Genomic DNA, 17,901 nt, shown 5'->3' on the forward strand with positions numbered 1-17,901 from the left:
GTTGGTATTTGAGAAGGAAGGTAAATTATGCCAGTTGGATTGTGGATGCCTTAGGGACATAAATGTCTTTATGCAATTGGGATTGTAAGCTTGGGACTAAGTCACTGTCTAAAAAGCTAATTAATTACTTTCTTGGTAATTTTTCTTAGTGTTTCCTAAAAGGAGTGCTGAGCTCTTTCTAGAACCTCAGTGAAACTCTCTAGGAATGCAACTGAACCATTTTTGTTTACTAGGTAGGGTTTTGGTAGCAGGCTAAGGGCTGTGCTGTAATTATGAAGACAATTAAATAACTTTTCACCATCCAGCTCCTCAAGTACTGATAGTGTCCTTTGGCTTTGTACCTTTGTTTTTTAAAGTATCTTTTCTTTCCTGCTAAAGTGATTCACGTTACTCGAGATCTTCAAAGGCTTCTTATATTCATAAGGGTGTCTGGCCCTTAGAACAAGCTTTCTATAGTCTGAGATGGCTGCAAGTTCCTATGGAATGAAGGATGAAGCAGGGCAGAAGGGGGAAGCAGGAAAACAACGTCCGTGAGATAACTTGGTAGATGAGGATATAAGGAGTTTTTGGGGAGAGTGTGAGGTGTAGCTGTGTACTTCAGTTACAATAAATGCTGATGTTGACTCAGGTTCTGAAAGAACTTGAATATGACAATATCAACTGCAAAGTGAGAAGAAAAGTGAGGCAGGCAGGTAGCAGTCATTATTGTCTTAGACCTTGTCTCAAGATGGTGCTGTGCTACTGTGTGCTGGGAGAGGACAAGTAGGGGAAAAAACAGGATATGAAGAGGAAAAGCAGATGTAGAGATGGAAACCATCCCGGGGATTTTTATCAGGGAGGGATGTAATGGGTAAACAAGACAGAGAAATGCAGTTAAATGCACTGAGCTAGGTGGCAGCAACTTCTGAGACATGAAACACAAGAAGTTAAAGCAAGGCTGGAGAACATAAGTTCTGGTCACTAGACTGGGATTTGATAAATCTCCCAGATTAAGCATCTATTACAAAATTAGGGATAAAGAAGCATTTAGAAAAACTTGGAAGTGATTCTGGACCCTTCTTCAAGTCAGTTTCAGAGAAGATGTCACAGAAGACAGCCCAGGATGGAAGGAAGCAACCAGCTGCAGAAATGGCAGCTAAGGCTTGTGTGGCTCTCTTGTCACCTTAGATACATCATGTAAGGGTATTTTCAAGGAGCTGGAAACGGCTGTGATGTAAAACTGTTCTCTGCAACTTACATTTTTGTAGGATGCATTTTTCTAAAAGATCAGAATCAGGTGTGGTTCAGTTACATTTTACTGGCAGCTGTTAGATCACGTCAAGTGCAAATAATGTATTTAATAGACTGAACTGTGGAACAAAAATTTCATTCCTGAGGATGCTTACCTGTGTTACTCATTGGAACAGTTTTGGGTGTTTTCTAGGCTGCAAATATTTGGCAGTCTTGTGAATGTCAGGATAGTGAGGCACAGGAGCACTTGGATATGGGTTTAGGGGAGAGGAATGGAAATTAACTTGTCTTTTTCTCAAGGTTAATACTTCATAAAATACAATTAACAACAAAAAATCACACCAAAAAATTGAACTCTCTTTTAATAAACATCTTGGGGTTTTTTCCCCTTCCATGGGTTGGAATATGGGACTCATTGCCGAAGCTAACTGGACTTAACACTACCATTTCTCTGAGGACATTAGAGATCTCCTTGAGGTCAGTTTTGAAGCTGGTAGCTAGAAAGACATGGACCGTCTGTAAAGTTGCCATTTACAAAACCCATCTGAGAAAGTAATGGGCATCCTTACCAAATCTCTCTTCTGTACTTACTTATTGTATAAACTTCTCTATTTGACTAGAGGCTGTGCTAGTAGATCATCAGAGAGCTCCTTACAACTGTGAGAGTAAACATTTTGAGTTACAATGTTTTGAATTTCCCAAATAAAACAGACTAGTTTTCTAGCTACAATGCCTGATAGATACTAAAGCTAAACTCCTTTTGTAGCCTCAATATAATTTACATTTTTTCTGTGAAACAGTAGTCACACCTGCTCTCTCTTGCTTTATAAAACAGTTGGACAAGAGAGAATCTCTCAAAGAGACTTAACTCTTAGGACGTGCATAGATACCGCTCAGTGTCACATGGCAACTGCAATGCAAGTAAGTAATGCTTGACTACTGAGATTCTAGTTCACGATGATGTGGTTATAGCTGTCCTGCCTTCTGTCAAAGGACAAATGTAGCCTTGTGACAATTGACTTGATCTTTACTTGTGCATGTAAATCTAGTAGGCACCTAAAACTGTTACCATTGCGCTTGTTCTTTCTTCTGCCCTGCTGCACTAAAGAGAGAGCTTTTGCTTTCATATCAAATGATAATGCATAGAAATTTAATAGACAAAAAGTAATGTGTTGATTCTGTGGCAGATACGGCTGGTGTTAAGATTTTCAACTATTCCATATTTATTTAAATATTTAAGTTCCTACCAGGAGGAGAAGTAAGTGGAAGAATAGAATGTCGTAACCAGCATGCCATCCTGGATTTGCTCAGAGAGTTTAAGCTCAGACTCTGTTAATGAATCAGTTCCAAACTGAAAAAGCAAGTACTATATTGATACAGAAATAAGCAGCCCATGCCTACAGCTTTGCTCTTTCTATTGGAGTCAAGGTGAACCAGCTTAAATAACCAAGGTAAAATGGTATAAGGACAGAGATTAAGCCTAATGGGAACGTCTTCTAAATTTACAGCCAAAGAAGGAGGGAGATGAAGTTTTCAGGAAATTAAATCTGTCCCTTCTGCCTTCAGTTCATGCCCATTCCTAAAACAGCACAGCTGTTCATGGGATGCATGATGTTCTCTCAGTTTATTCTTTTGGGCCAAAGTTTATTTTTAATTGTACTCAAGTGATTTGATGCAAGAAGAAGGCTTGGTGATGTGGGGGAAAAGGAGTGTTACCTTCTGATAACCTGTAATAAGGAGAGTAATTTGTGAATGTACCCTTCCCACACGTTGCAGTGTGTTTTCCTCCTGTACTGTAAGCCTCTGGACAAACAGGAAGCCCTGTCAGCATCCTTAAAGCACCCAGAAGAAAGCTGCAAAGGCATGGCCACAAATTGTGGATAGTTCATTTTTCTTTCTCAGGATGTCGTGTTGTCCTGAATCCAGTCAAGATAACGATTCACATTTGTATAAACGCCAGGGATGTCTTTGCGGCCACAGCCTACTCCCCAGCTGATGATTCCAATTAGATACATACGATCATCCTTCATGCAGACCAGGGGCCCTCCAGAGTCACCCTACAGAGAAGCAGCAGGTTAGTAACAATCTCCTTGGTTGGTTGGTTGGTTGGTTTTGTGTGTTTTTTTCCCCCCACTGGCTTTAGTGGTGCATTAGTGTCTACGGAAATATCCTATGTAGTATGCTTACAAATCAAGAACTCTTAGTAACGGTGCTTTCACATAAGCCACTTCTGTGTTCCAGAATCCCTCGATGTTCCTCTTGGAGAGGCCCAAAAAAATCTAACGCTAAAGTGTTCTAACTTTGTATGGCGCTCATTTATGAAATGTAGGTGAAATGTTGATAAGAACAAAAAGAGGAATGCTCTTATCCAAGCTCTAAAGACCCAGGGTGATTTATACTGCTGTGTGTAACAGTAAAGCAAAATTATTAGAGCTGTTCAAATGGAAAGATGTGGATTGAATGTGTGCCCTCTTCATGCTACAGATGCTTGTTCTCCACCATCTTTTGGCCTTAATTCTTTTCTCCACTTTTCAGTAGAGCGGCACCCCCTTCCTCTTACAGAACCTCCTGCGAGTGTTTTGCATGCTCACATAAGAGAAAATATTAGGAAATGCTGCAGAGGTGGGGTTTCCTGCTCAGTTTTGTGGTATTTCCTGTATTTGGGATTTTCAGTCTGTATTGTTGTAGTTTGCTTAGTTAAGTGTGGCCTGCTTTCCCAGCTATGAGGGCCAGGGGAAGAAAAAAGGAGGAGCCAGCAGTTCTGTTCAACAGAAGTCTACTAGAACTTCCACGCAGCCAAATGCAGAACTTCTTTAAAGTATTTTCTGAAGCTTTTTGTTTGGTTAGCTCAGACTATCAAGGACAGACCTAAAAGGAAAAGAGGAACAGACTTGGGGTTTACCTTGCAGGCATCATCAAGGTGCCTTGTGTCTCCTGCACATAACATATTGTTTGTAACTGTCCGGTTGTCTAGATGCTGTGTTGTGCACCGACTGGCTGGAAACAGTCTGACGTGGCCTTCCTTCAGGTGCTCTGAATAGAATGGAGAGACTGGAAGAAAAATTACTATATAAATACGTTATATGTCATATGTGTATATATGTTTTTTTAAAAAAATTGCAGTTCAGTTTCTGTAGTTTAGGGGAGAGTAAACAGAAGTAACTGGGGGTGGGGGGGGTGGCTAAACTAATATTTCCTTGCCAAAGGGTCTTTTTTTTAATTCTTGGGGCTTTTGCTTTGTTAGTGAGAAGAGCTCACGTCTAGTTGAGAGAGACTATTGCTTCTTTAACAAGCTAAATGCTAAAGAGGTTTTTGTAGGCCCCAAATTAAGGACTGCTGGGTTTCTTGGATGGATGAGTTGTCTTTGCACAGTTACATCAATCAAAATGAAGTCACAGGAAGTGCCTATGAAAATCACAAACTCTATGAAACAGGATCTTTTTTAGTATTAGACTTGACGCTAACAAAAATCAGATCCCTTGTTGTACACAATACTAAGTAACTGGATAGGAATGTACATTTGTGTTATGTTGGAATGGAAGGGATTTTTTTGTTTGTTTTGGGTGTTGGTTTTATTCTCCTGCATAGCTGCAACTGCACAAAGCTGAAAGTTGGCAGGATTTTTGTTTTTCAGTCTAGTTTTGAATTATAGTTGCAGCATACTTTCCCTCTCAGAGAGTTTATCCTGTACTCCCTGTAAGCAGTGATGAGGACTCGCTTTAAAAGCACTCTAAAAACACTTTATGCCACACTTATATGTTAAATCTTCAAGTCTGTTCCAAAACCCCCATAAGTTCAAATCATGATTAGGTCTTGTTATGATGGATGCTTCACAGTCTCTGTCTCAAAGAGTTTACAAGTTAGAGAATAAGAAGAAATTAGTAGAAAGTGTGAGTAAAATAAGAGCTGGGGTTTTTTGTTTGTTTTAAATATAGGTCAGCCTGTGTATACCTTTTGGACAGGTTTTATTCCTGTTTATTGTAGCTCACGCTAAAAACATTTAGGCAGCCTTTTAATATGTATCTGGGATTGTTATTTCTTTAGCTTTTTTTTTTTCCTAATCACTGCACAGCCAATGTGTTTTTTAGAATAATGTAACTAGCTGCAACTGTATAGTATATTAAATCTTGACAGAAATGGATTTCTGTCAGAATGATGATATCTAAATGTACTCAGTACAACAGAAATGTGGCAGCCCTGATTACAAACTTTCTGTCTTTCCTGCCTTATCCATTGTGCTATTTTTTGCATTTCTGCTGTTGGAGAGTATCAAGGAATACTCTACTAGCCCATGCAGCTGACAGAACTCAGATGAATGAAATAACTTACAGCAAAACTTGATTTTGTGTATCTCCCACTTACACATACGTTTTGTAGTGCTGATATAAGCCCATATAATAATTCATGAGGTTACACATTAAGCGATCCTAAAGGCTTGAATTCTTTGAGGGCAGGGGACCCAAACTTTGGACATAGTATCTTCTACTTACGTGTAGACACATATCTCTACTTACATTCTTCACTTTTGCCATAACCAGAGATCTCACATTCAGTCCAGTCAGGCAGCTGCAGTTCTGGTGTTGGGAGGCAGGCAGCACGGACAGTGTCTGTTTCAATAGCACAGTCTTCTGCATCTGAGTTCAACTGCAACAGAGCTGAAGAGGGAAAAAAATCCCCACTTCATTAATCACAAACTCGAGCCAACCGTGAACTTTCCAGTCACAAGGTCAGAAATGTTCTTACCAATATCATTGTTGAAATTTTCTGAGTCAAATCTTTGATGCACAGTGTAATTCTTCACTCGAAATGTTTGTTCATTTTCCTCGGGAGTTGCACGGGAAGTCCTACCCAGCACAATCTTCAGCTGATTTGTACTAAAGCTGAAGAACAAGAGTCTGTCTTACTTCCTGTGTTAACTGGATTGGATCCCTTCCCTTGAAGATGTGCTGTTAGAGCTTCTGCTTTTCTTATCTTAGCACTATTACTACTTCATTACCCAGGCAGTTTGACCTCAAGTGTCCTATTTGCCTTTGGTTTTGTGCTAATTGCTTACAGCCATCATGGCAAAGCTCCTCTGCCAGCCTCTTGCTGTTCTTAAGTTTCAGATGGCTCTGCATGTGTATTGACAACTTTGTTCTTCAGCTATTTCATATTCTGCTGTGGTACCTCAATGCCATGCTGCTAGTTCACCCAATAAAAGCCTGTCTGTGATGCTCAGCACAATTAACTCAATAATCTTTGGTGTAGTGTAGAATGACTTCTGGGATAAAGAGCTTTTTTCCAAGTCTTTTACCATTTCAGTAAGGCTATACTGGATGCTTCCATTTTTCAGATTGATTTCCCCCAGGGAGTACTGAATCCTCAACTTACCCTTCCTCAAAACAGTGAGCAGCTGACAAAACCCAGCAGGAACTGATCAGAATTCCTCCACAGAGGAAGTGCTCTCCTGGTGCTCGTCGATACTTCACAAAGATGGCAGCTTGCCATGGGTGAGCTGCAATGTCTGCATAGGAGCCACCTTTAATCCTGTACTGGCGTACTCTTTGCTGCCGTAAGCCACAGGTGGCTGTGGATGACAAACCCAGAAATAAACTTTTTGTTCAGGCACTCTTACTTTGAGTTTGGGTTAAGAGCCTGTTAGTCGTCAGTATGTGTTGAGGCAGCCTGGCATGAAATGTTTAGTACCTGACTCATTCCTGTTTCCTAGGAAACTTGTATTCTGATTTGAAAAATACAGTAAGGAAACCCTGCCTTTTCTGTGCTCCATTTCTGCAGTCTTCCCTTCTGGCCGAGAAAAGGGCATTTCTCTGAGAACGGAGCCACAGAACCTTTTTCTACTCCAAAAAGCTGCTTCCCCCCTAGTTCTTATTTTACTGTAAGAGGCTTGAGTTTAATACAAATGACATGCAGAAGAGTAATGCCTCAAAGGAAGAGAAGAATCAGGAGTGCTATGATCCTTACAGCAAGTAGGTACATTGCAGTACTCCCATGTGAGCTGATTTCCTTTCAGTACATGGCACCAGGGCTTGCTGTCATTGTCAGGATTCCTGCAACACAGGAAAGAGAAACGCTATTTGTATTATCAGTTCTGCAGGGAGTTTGGGGAGACCTAAAGGTGGCAGATTGACCTGAGTGTACTTTTCTTGATTTTTCTAGAGATACAGAGGGCCCTAGGGGAACATGGAATTTGCATTTATGGAGTCTGATGTAAGAGAAGCATAGATAGATTAGGTGGAATAAAATGACTACTGTCTGTGAGCTTCATTCCCAGCAGTAATGTATTTCCTGTGCTTTAATAATCCACGTAAAAGACTAGAGCCCTGCCTCAAGAGTACCACAAGGACGTTTGGTGGGATTTTTAAAATTCTGTAACTGACTACATACCGGCAGAAATTGTGACTACCAAGGCCCAGCTGGTAAGCATCTCTTCTCCAAGCGGTATATAACTTGTTGACAAGGATTCGAGAATTCCACCTCAAACAGGTAGCTCCAGAACTGGTAACACTGTGGCTGCCTCGGTAATCTGTGCCTCTTCCAGATTTGCAGTTCATGTTCCCAACTTCAATAAAAAAAGCTGCATGTTAACCAATGTATGTGAACCTGTCAGCTGTTCCTAACTGTGATTTCTGTCAAGGCATCTGTATATTAGCTATACTTATCTTGGTCTCTCGGTGTCATAAATATGAAAAGCTTAAACATGATTTAACATAAGTCTCAACTTTTCAGGCTGCAAAAATAGCACAAGCCAACAGACAACCTGTATATATGCAGTGAATCATGGAAGCTCTGAAGTCCATTCCCCGTCCCACTGCATGTACCTTTTGAACAGGAGGGCACGCTGCAGTGTTCCCAGATGTACTTTCCCCCTTTATAGATATAGCACCAAGGTCTGGAATCCTCATCTGGGTTTCTGAAAGAGTTATGATATTATGCATTATTATAAAGCTATTCTTATTAGTCCCATGTCTGCCATCTAGTTTGGTAACTTAATACTGCTCTGCAGTGAAGATGTGGACTGAACCATCAGAAGTCACTTGGATTCCTACATGGAGGTGAGGATGAGACAGCCAGTAGCTAGTAGGAGCGGACAGCTTGTTTGTGCAGTTTAGTTCATGTGCAGGAGCACTGTATTTTTAGAGTTGAGCAGGATCTGGAGCTGCAGGAAACTGGCTTACAAAGGGAGTTTTAGGCACTGAGAAGGGAAAGACTATGGGGTTAGAGATGTATGCATTTTGTAATCTGTCATAAGCATCCAGTCTAGATAGATCCGAAGTTCAGAAATGTCTATAGAAGTTGCAATTGCTGCTCATGGGCTGTGCTGTATTTGTACCTGTGCAGAACGTTCTCTGCTTGGTATTAGGCTTTCCTTTGCTCCAAGCTCTTAGAATGGGCTGATTCCTGTAGCTCTGACCTGTGTGCCATCAGCCCCTCACCTGCAATAGTTGTGATTGCCCAATCCCAGCTCGGCAGCATCCTCTCTTTGGCCGCTGTATGTCCGGTCCATCAAGCCATTGCTATTCCAATTTAAACATTCGGTTCCGCTCTCGGTCATGCTCCATGTACCCCTGTATGTTACTCCACTGTCTTTGTAGCACTTAATTTCAGTATCTGAACAAAAGGGAACAAAATGTTACTATAAGGACAGCATCCCAAACTCTGCTTCCCCAGTCTCTGTTCCGTTTAAACTTGGCTCCCAGATGTCTTATCTAGTAAGTTGGTGAAAATGCCTTGCCAGGCAGACTGTAAGTATACACAAAGGTCTTCAGCTCCAAAATTTAGAGTTTTATTAAGAGACACTGAGAACAGCCCAGGTGGCCTTCTTAAAAGTTCTTGGTAGTATTAGCTTTAGAATAAAAAGAGGCAACTTAACAGAGAGCCTAGTATACAGTAGCAGCTTCTGGGTACCTTGTCTTTCTGCACTGCATAGCTAAAACCAGTAGCATTGTTCACAGTAACTGACATGGTATACTTGCCTATTTCACACTGCTTCCCAGAGAAACCTTGGTGGCACTGGCAGATGAAGAGCTGTGGGGAATAATATGCCTGTGAACACTGGCCCCCATTGTAGCATTTATTTCTATTGCAAGCTGTGGAATAAGCAAAAGCCAGGAAATACCGTTAGATTTCACAGAAGTAAGAAGCTGGCAATGTATACCCATCTTTCCTCTTCTGTCAGTCTCCTTTAGCCTGTTCTGTTTTTCCCTGGCTACGTGTTATTGTCATGTGCTTACAGTCTTTTTGTGTAGTGCTTACATTCTTCCTTTGCTTCATTCTCTCCACGTATGCTATTAGGAGCCTTCCCTCAGCCCCTTGCGCACTCCTGCTTAGTCCTGCCTGAGTCGGTATATATTAGTATTTTCATTTGTATTCTAAGCCAAGTTTTCTGTGTGATAACGCCTTCCCTGACAATGGAGTTCTTCTGTAGCATGATTAGATGGACAGTCTCTCATTCCCCCACCATTTCCTTCTCTTTTTTTTCTTCATACTCACCTCTGACAGGCACAGTGTGGCAGCGACTCCGACCACTGTCGCACCTACAGTATTCTATTCTGCTCCCTGAGAGCCTTAGCCAGGTTCCCCTGTGCTGGTAAATTTCTCCAGATGAATTGTCTGTGCAAATGGCTGTAATTGGAGAAAGGAAATCCTCTTTTAGAGATTCAGGGAAAAGACCTGGCTGAGCTGAGCAAAAGAACTCCCTTTTTCCAGGAGAAAAGTATCTGTGAAAAGGCTGCCCTTTTTCCTTCTCAGATCACAATTGTCCCATCTCTCTCACTGCTGTGTTGCTGGATGTACTGTTCCACTATTGAACAGCCTCTTTTTCTTTGAAGAAGAGCAGAGGGAGGGGAAAACTTTGTTCTTTGAGTTGTGGGTGGTATTAATGGTTTGGTGTTTAGCCTTCTGAATCTCTCATCCAGATAACCATGACAAACAGCTCTCAGGCTCCATTCCCTCAGTATCATCTGCTTTCCCCTCCTGTGTTCATAAAGCTCCAGGTAACACTGTTGTAGTTTGCCTGGCTTACCTCTAGATCTGGCTCCCCGTTTGAAACGCATGCGTAAGCCCTGCAAGCAAAGAAGGTTAATACTGTGAGTAACTGCGCTCTCAAGAAAACTGAGAGGACAAGTGCCTCCAAAGACCCAGCCCTCTTCTTGAGGAAATCAGGGGAGCTTCTGAGAAACTGTCTGCCCTCCTTATCGGACAGTACAATGAAAAGTGCCTCTAGTGCCTCAGCATGGGTACTGAGAATTGTAAATCACTGAGTTGCCACAGATTACCGGGTGATTGGTTGTCATCTGAGTGACTTGAATTTGGGATGTGCTGTATTGACATTGTGCGTGAAGTGATTATGTGTGTGCTCTTGAGGCATTGCAAGTGCTAACTAAAGCTTGTCAGCTTTCTGCTATTTGAAGGAGATTCAAGCAAATAATTTCCAAAGAAGTAAATGTGAACGAGCAGTTATTTTTGCTCATTGACATGCAGTTTCCCCATAAACCTTTGTAGCTTGACTGTTTTGCGAGATGTGTCTCCTGCAGCCAATTAAATATTTTGGATAGAGTTTTAAGGAGGAAACCAATTTAGAAAGCTTCTTTGATCAGGCCACAAGACAGAAAATAACATAAAAAGAAAGAAGAAGGCTGGGATAGCAGTTTTCTGAGAAACTAAACATTTTAGAATTGTGTAGGGGTTACTCAAGCTGTGCAATGTGAGGCTTAAAGTGAGGGGCCATGGCAACCATCAACGTCCAGTTGTAGGTGAGAGTAATGATGAAGGTAATGACAATAGAAAGAAAATTAAAGGGTGGTCACAATGGAACTCTAACAGTGAAAGGTGACAGTGAACAGATAGACCAACAAGATTTGGAGAAGACTTGCTTACTGAAATGAAAACCAGCCAGGATAACACATTACTAGAAATCTCAGCTTGTAAGGTTTTTCTTCCTCTGGTTTCTAGTCATATAACCAGATTCTCTTTCTGTCTGATGCAGACAGTTGGAGTCGATGGGAAGGAAGAGCTGCTGAAAATGCGGGAGGATGGTAAGAGCATTATTTGATGCATTAGCCTTTTACCTGGCATTGAACAGTCATGACTGCTCCCACCAGCAGGAGGAGACATGGGAGTTTGCCTTCTGTTCTGAGTATTTTCCACATCACCTCCAAATCTCAAGTTATCTATAGAGGCAAAAGAAAAAATAACAAAGAACAAAGGCATTTTACAGTGTGAATGGAGTTCAAGGTTGTGAGTTTAAATAAAAGTTTTAAATTATGAAAATTCTTTTTATGTTAAAACACACTTTGTAGTTCTTAGCCATCTGGCCTAGCTGTCTTGGTGTCCCTGGACAGGGGAAACTGCCAGGCTGGATCCAGATGTGCTTTCACTTGATAAACTCAGAAAGCCAACAAGCCAAAGCACACCCATTTAGGTCTGGAAGAAACTCAGAGTGTTTCCTGGGGAATAACACTGGTAGAAGTAAATTCCAAGTCCTTTTTTCCAGGGTTGCTGGAAACCAACAGTATCACGTGTCATTATTAGAGAGATGGACTTGTCTAATGAGGGAGTGCAATGCTGAATGGAAAGCATTAATTGAGATTCAGGTCACTGAGGCCTATGTAAGAGATCTCTTGCGGGGGCAAAAAATCTGCTGAAGGGTCAGTCTGTGATAATAATGGTTAAAGAGGATTTGCAAGATATGCCACCATCTCATGCTCTGGTTTCCCCTCCCCCAGTTTGTTTCCTGACAAAGGAGGAAAAATTATTTCTTTCACCAAAGCAGAGTACCTTGTGTGAGCGCTGACTGGTTTAGGACAGCCGCTGGGCGGAGAGAAAATTCTGAGCAGCCAGGGGCGTGCTCATAACACAGCGTAGTCTTGGGCATATACAAATTTTTACTGCTGAAATTAAGTAACACGGGTTTTTTCCCTTGCTGTACTAAGCGCCATTTCTAATCTCATCCTCATAGCAGAAAAACAGACTGAATGTGACAGACAAAGGCAGTGAAGGGCTTTCTGAGGTGGTCTGTTGCCTACAAAGGCAATGCGCTTTGCTTGTGGGTTTCTGGCTCCTCTGTTAATCCCTGTAGAAAAAAATCCCCGAGAAGATGTATTTTGCCCATTCCTTTATCCTGGTGACATTGTAGTAACTGTAAAAGATCAGGCAAATGTATGTATGTAAAAGAACTCCAGTAAAGCCTGACCTTAGCAGCATGTGTGGTAGCTAGCAAAGTTCTATTTTATGTTTAGAAATGCTGCTGAACTTGAGGACTTCAAATGAGGATTTATTGGTACATCAACAGGACTCTCTGTTGGGGCGGGGGGGGGGAGGGGGCAGGGGAGGCTGTTGTTAATGGCAAAATTTAACTCAGTGGGATGGATACAAATGGTTATACAGTGTCAGAAGTTTAGAAATGTAGTGCCTATGGGACTGCTTGGAAACAGGGCATTAAATAGCAAGGTCCAAAACATCTATTAAAAACTGGGAAGGTATTACTGATTTTCATAGTTGAGTAATAGCTTTTGAGGACCAGAGTTGTCATTATTATGTGATCTGAACTCTTACAATAAGGCAAATAACTTTTCATAGGTTTTCTGACTTGAACCCATATTTTCCTTCCTAAAACTAATAGTTACTCCTGCATGCAGTAATAGTAGCTCTTCTTTACAATGAAAGGAGGCATAAGTAATCACCAGTGTGAACAGATTTAGCTTGAACCTCTGTACTAACCAGGACTGCTATAGCAGTCAGTCTAGATGGCTGAGATGATGAATCACAAGTGTGATGTAGATGGGAGCCCCCCCTGCTTGGAACAAGTCCATAACCAGAGGTCCACTTTCCCTCTTCCTTTAAAAATATAATGCCTCCTATACAAATCAAGAGCTGGGAGTGAGGTAGAGTAGCAGGCAAGAAGATACAATTTCATTCCCAATCTCTAGGACTGCTCTGCAGTTCCAAATGCTTGAAATAATATTCAGGGGCTGTCTCCCACACTATCAGCTTTTTATCATCTACATTATATGATCCCTGAGCAAGTCAAAAGCTAACCCCCAATTATTTGAGAAAACTACTACTTCCAGAAATTAGGAGCTCAGACTCTGTTTATATAAAACCAGAGAAGGCAGCTGGACAACAGCTAGTGAAATTGGGAGTATGACAGGTGAATGAGTCATAAATTGGGATTCAAGGCTAAAAAGGGGAAGAGAGTTTGTGTGGGTTTTATTGTGTTTTGTTTGGTTTTGTTTCAGTTTTTTTTTTTTAAAGATCTGTTCAAAGAAAAAGCAAAAGGTACAAATACTCCAGTCTCTCAAGCAGAACTGGGAGTACAGCAGGATAGTTTAGGCTGTGGTTTCTCATTGTTAGACCGCACAAAGAGGAAAGTTAAGTTGCAAGTCAGGCTGAAAAGATTCACAGGAACAGCTTCTGAGAACATTAGTTACTCCAGTCTTGTATTTAGGTCACATTTGATGATGAGATCCTTGTAATTCAGAGCACCTCTTGGGGATTTGTACTAGTATGCAGATTTTGTAGTATTCTTTCAAGCCCTTTCTTACCTCTTAGGAAGCATTTTGCATTGTATAGCAAGCCTTTTTAAAAGCCGTAAGAGTGATTTCTAAATAGGCATTGACTTCAATTGAATCTGAACTAAATCAGCAGTGTTCCCAAAGCTGAAGTGGATGAGCTGAACTGCTACCTGGAGTCGTTTGGTTGCCACTGTAATCCTATGCTGTTATCCTTACTCCCTGCAGCTGTAGCTCATTATTGGAGCCATGCAGGCTTGTGTTCTGAATCCCACAGCAGCAAGGTTTTAACTTGCTAATTGTTAGTATCACTGGTAATCTTTGTTGCTGTCTGCAGAGAAGGCTTGAAGGTCTTACTAATGGCTTTAAGAAATGAGATTCTGTGAGTTAAGACCTTGTTAAGGAAAGGTTCAATCAGTGAAACTACTTATCTGAGTTGAGCTGCTTTGTTAAGAATTTCTCTCTAGGAAGTACTGTAAAGAATTGTTGAGACCTCATTTCTGAGGTACCTGCTAAGATGCCCCAAAACCAGGGCAACACTGGTGAAATCTGAAACTTTTTTTTGTGGGAGAACAGAGTGGCAAAGCTGGCCTAACATCTTGGAGGAAGTCCTAGCTGCCTGAAACCAGTGGTAAACCATAGCTAGTTTTCAGGGAGCAGTGGGAAACATCTTTTAAATTAGGGGGGGGGGAGCGGGGGGGGAAGGCATTTTGGTCTTGGCGACTGACATGAAAGGACTCCCTATTTAAAGAGCATCTGCATGGTTTAATTAAGTTTATGGTTATAATCAAGTTTATTCCATATAGTCTGCTATACAAGCAGATTCTAATCTTACACAGCACATGCTTATACTGCAGAAAGTGACAGTCTCCCTAAAGTTGTCTTGCATTGGATGACACATCCTTTCTTCCACCTACTTCTCTGCCCCTGTCCAGGCTAGCTTATCTTATAATGCTGCAGCCCTTCCCCCCTCTTTTCCCTCTCTCCATGGGGGGGATGCCTGTCCATCCATTGGTGGCTACTGTCCCACTATGCATGGAAAACTGGTAACAGATGTTGCCAGATGTTTATACCGGGAAAGGTACAGCTTAGGTCAGTCAGTTGGAATGTTACAAATGATAAGCCCTATCGAACTGAAACCATATGGCTGTTTGAAAAATACCATGTTTACAAGACTCCAAGCAGAAACCTGCAAGCAACGTGCTTTCTGGTAGGGCTCTCCTAAACGGTTTGTGCCTTCTGCTCTCACCCTTTGCTGCTTCTCTGATCAGAAATACTCCAGCAATAAGCCTAGATGTGGTGTTCTGACATTTTGATTCTACACTTTCAGGTACATTAGCACATAAGATATACAATGCCCTAAATTTATCTCTCTTTGCTGAAGCATCATCATCAGGAATACTTTAAATCCCACATATTAATTTATTATTAATAACAGCTCTTCTAAGCAGTAGAAGTGTGAGTATTATCTTACCAATGTGGAATAAGACCTAAAAACTGGATTTATCTTATCAAGGTTGAACAAAAAGTCATTCACAGAAATTTAAAGTAGCCCCCCCCCCCCATGCCTCCCAATAACCTAGTATGTCCATTCCAGAATAGTTTGATTCTGACTCTATAGTACTAATAGTTTTCTTGCTGAATGGCTATCTTGCTAGTTCAAGCGAAAGACTGCAGATCTTTGCTGCCTTTTCCTGCCTTCTGTATTGCTTTTCTAAACTGAGCAGATGAATATCAGACTATTTCTCCTTAAAGTATAACAGCAGACAGACCTCTGCTTTTGGGGAAAAGAATTAAAAAAAAAAAAAAAAGTAAGATTCTGTAGTCCTCGAAGGCATTGGAGGAAATGGGTATTTCAAACTCTGGCTTCGTTTTGGGAAATCATTCTCAATATTTCCTGTGGTTTTGGCCGCATTTGAAAAGAAGCATGTTTAGGGAGAACTGAAGAAGACCCGCCCTCCTCCTCTTTGTCCCTCCATTATCCTGGTTGGGAGCCTGGGGTGAAAGGCATAGTCCGATCTCCTCCGAGGAAAACGATAAATTGTCCTTTCACAGCTAGCTCTCTGGGTCTCTCCTTACCATCAAGATAGTTGTCGAGATTGTCCTTTGTTTTAAGTTACTTTGCTAAGGTTCTTTGTGCAGGAGACTCCTCCCTGCTAACTGGTCAGAGCCTGAGGCTGTCAGCCCTTTCCCTGGAATAGCTGAGGCTTTCTTGAAACAACTAAAAGGTAGCTGTACCCAGCATTATGCATCTCTTCAAAAGCTGAAAGGCAATAGCTCGGTTAGTTAACTACCACGGTGCTTCAGTGGGATTTATTAAATAATAATATTTAATGACAATACTACTGCTGTTGAAAACGGAAAACGCACTTTTTGAAACAGGTGCAGAGTAGTACCTACCTTTTTGCTTTTTCTCGTCTGTATTCTGCTGATGATTTCCTTTCTAGACCAGTCTGGTTTTGTGCTTTCTGCGTCTCTGCTCTGATCTCTCTGAACAGCTCCTCTCCTACTTAAAACTCCACTCGAGGGGTGGAGACTCCAGAGGGCAGTAGGGCGTCCTTTCCCCCACCCCCACCCTTCCAGAGGATCTGGGGATGATCCAGGACAGGGTGGTTTGTGTCCAGAGTATTAGGGAGTGAGTCTGTGCAGGACAGGAGGAGAGCTTGCTTGCTGAAGTGAGTGGGGCATGCTAGATTTTACAGCCAGTTTGGTTTGTTCTTTCTCTCTTCCAGTCAGCAGATTCAGTCTTCAAAACAATCTTTTGCCACTGAATACCTTAAGCTCCAGTGACAGTGAGAATAGTATGTATCCCTTATGATGAACTGTCACATCATGCTTCTAGGAATGTGAGGGGGTGTATTGCACAAGTGTATTATTTCTAACATGACCAGAGGTCTGCAATCTGTAGACTTAGTCCTGCTGCTGAGAAGCGCCTAGTACTGAGAAACGCCTGGCAGAGAGACCCTGATCTGTCTGTGGAGCAAAGCATGCCATGAACAGTGCCACTGGGAAAAGAAAGGGTTGGAGCAGCTCTCAAGTTAAGTGGGGACAATGAGCAAAACTTCTAAGGATCCTTACATAGAAATAAGGAATAGCATGTTGAGGACTAAAGAGTTAAATGTTTGCTGATGCTGTCCATCCTGGAAAATGAAGATCTATTCACCAGGGTGTGTTCACAAAGTACTAGGTTATCAAAAGTGTGGCAGACAAATCTGAAAGATTGGTTTTAGAGCTGAACTTAGGTCTAGGTTATGAAAATTGTCGGTGATGCAACTGTTACAGTAATGGATGTGCCCTAACTTTTAGGAACTGATTCACTAGAAATCAGGTTCCTGATACAATTTAGTATAAGCACAGACGCAAGAAACGGTGTGTGAGGGACCTCCATCTTCAGGCTAGCTCTTCTCTCTGTGGAAATCTTTGTCGAGATTATCACGTTTTTCTCTGAGAGTCTCAGTGCTGGTGATAACATTACTGCCATAAATGTGATTGAAGGGCAGCTGCGTTGACTGTTTCCAGAAGGGACTCCCAGTTGTTGAGAAAAAGATGACTGGACACTGTTGAGCGAGCAGGGGCTAATTTACATTATTTTTAAACCTAACAGTTATTTGCTACCGGACTTCTAGTTTAAAGATGCTAACAAAGTAATGGCTGTGGGGGAAGATTTCAGAAGTTACTATTTCCTGGCTTTTCACAGCTTTCTAGCTGTCTAGATAGTGTGGTGTGGGTGCCAGCTGTAGTGCTTAACATACTTTAGGAAAGCCAGCAATAACAGTGTCTCCTCCCTCAAGCAACATCTACTGGCTTACCTCTAAGCTGATCCCGTCTCAGGACGGCGTTTTGGCAGCACTGTTTAATGTCAGCGATGAAGCGTGCCGTCATGCCCTCCTGCGGCTGGCCCGGACGCCTCCGTGCCTGGGGACCCCAGCGGGCGCCTGGCCCTCGCTGTGCTGTCCTGCGCCTCAGCCAGCCCCAGGACAGCGATGTCCAAACCCGGTGTAAGTGCTTTGGCCCGGGGGGTGAGGTGCGAACCGGGATCAAGAGTACATTTCAGTACGTCTAGCGGGCTTTAAAGACGCCGTGGGAAGGAGACGGCAGCTCTGCTGTTGCCCTGCAGCAGCCCACGAGCCCCGCTCGCCCGCTGCCCCGGGACGGGCGCTGC

At 42.1% G+C, this 17,901-nt stretch overlaps 1 protein-coding gene across 2 annotated transcripts; it reads right to left on the reverse strand.

The window, feature by feature from the left end:
• Nucleotides 1–1,566: 1,566 nt before the first annotated feature.
• On the reverse strand, nt 1,567–17,833 carry PLAT (plasminogen activator, tissue type). 2 transcript variants are annotated; one of them, XM_074808271.1, is made up of 14 exons: nt 16,140–17,833; nt 11,298–11,399; nt 10,253–10,292; nt 9,721–9,852; nt 9,204–9,317; nt 8,664–8,838; nt 8,049–8,140; nt 7,615–7,789; nt 7,192–7,277; nt 6,601–6,796; nt 5,974–6,110; nt 5,745–5,885; nt 4,133–4,281; nt 1,567–3,287 (listed from the first exon to the last, which is right to left on the reverse strand). In XM_074808271.1, the coding sequence occupies exons 2-14, from the start codon at nt 11,376–11,378 to the stop codon at nt 3,129–3,131; spliced, it is 1,677 nt and encodes a 558-aa protein (XP_074664372.1). In that variant the 5' UTR covers nt 11,379–11,399; nt 16,140–17,833; the 3' UTR covers nt 1,567–3,128. The 2 variants fall into 2 exon arrangements, with proteins under 2 accessions (XP_074664372.1, XP_074664373.1); XM_074808272.1 differs by lacking the exon at nt 10,253–10,292.
• Between the last annotated feature and the right edge of the window lie 68 nt (nt 17,834–17,901).

Source organism: Strix aluco, chromosome 28 (genome assembly GCF_031877795.1).
Source record: "Strix aluco isolate bStrAlu1 chromosome 28, bStrAlu1.hap1, whole genome shotgun sequence".
Classification (NCBI taxonomy): Eukaryota; Metazoa; Chordata; class Aves; order Strigiformes; family Strigidae; genus Strix; species Strix aluco.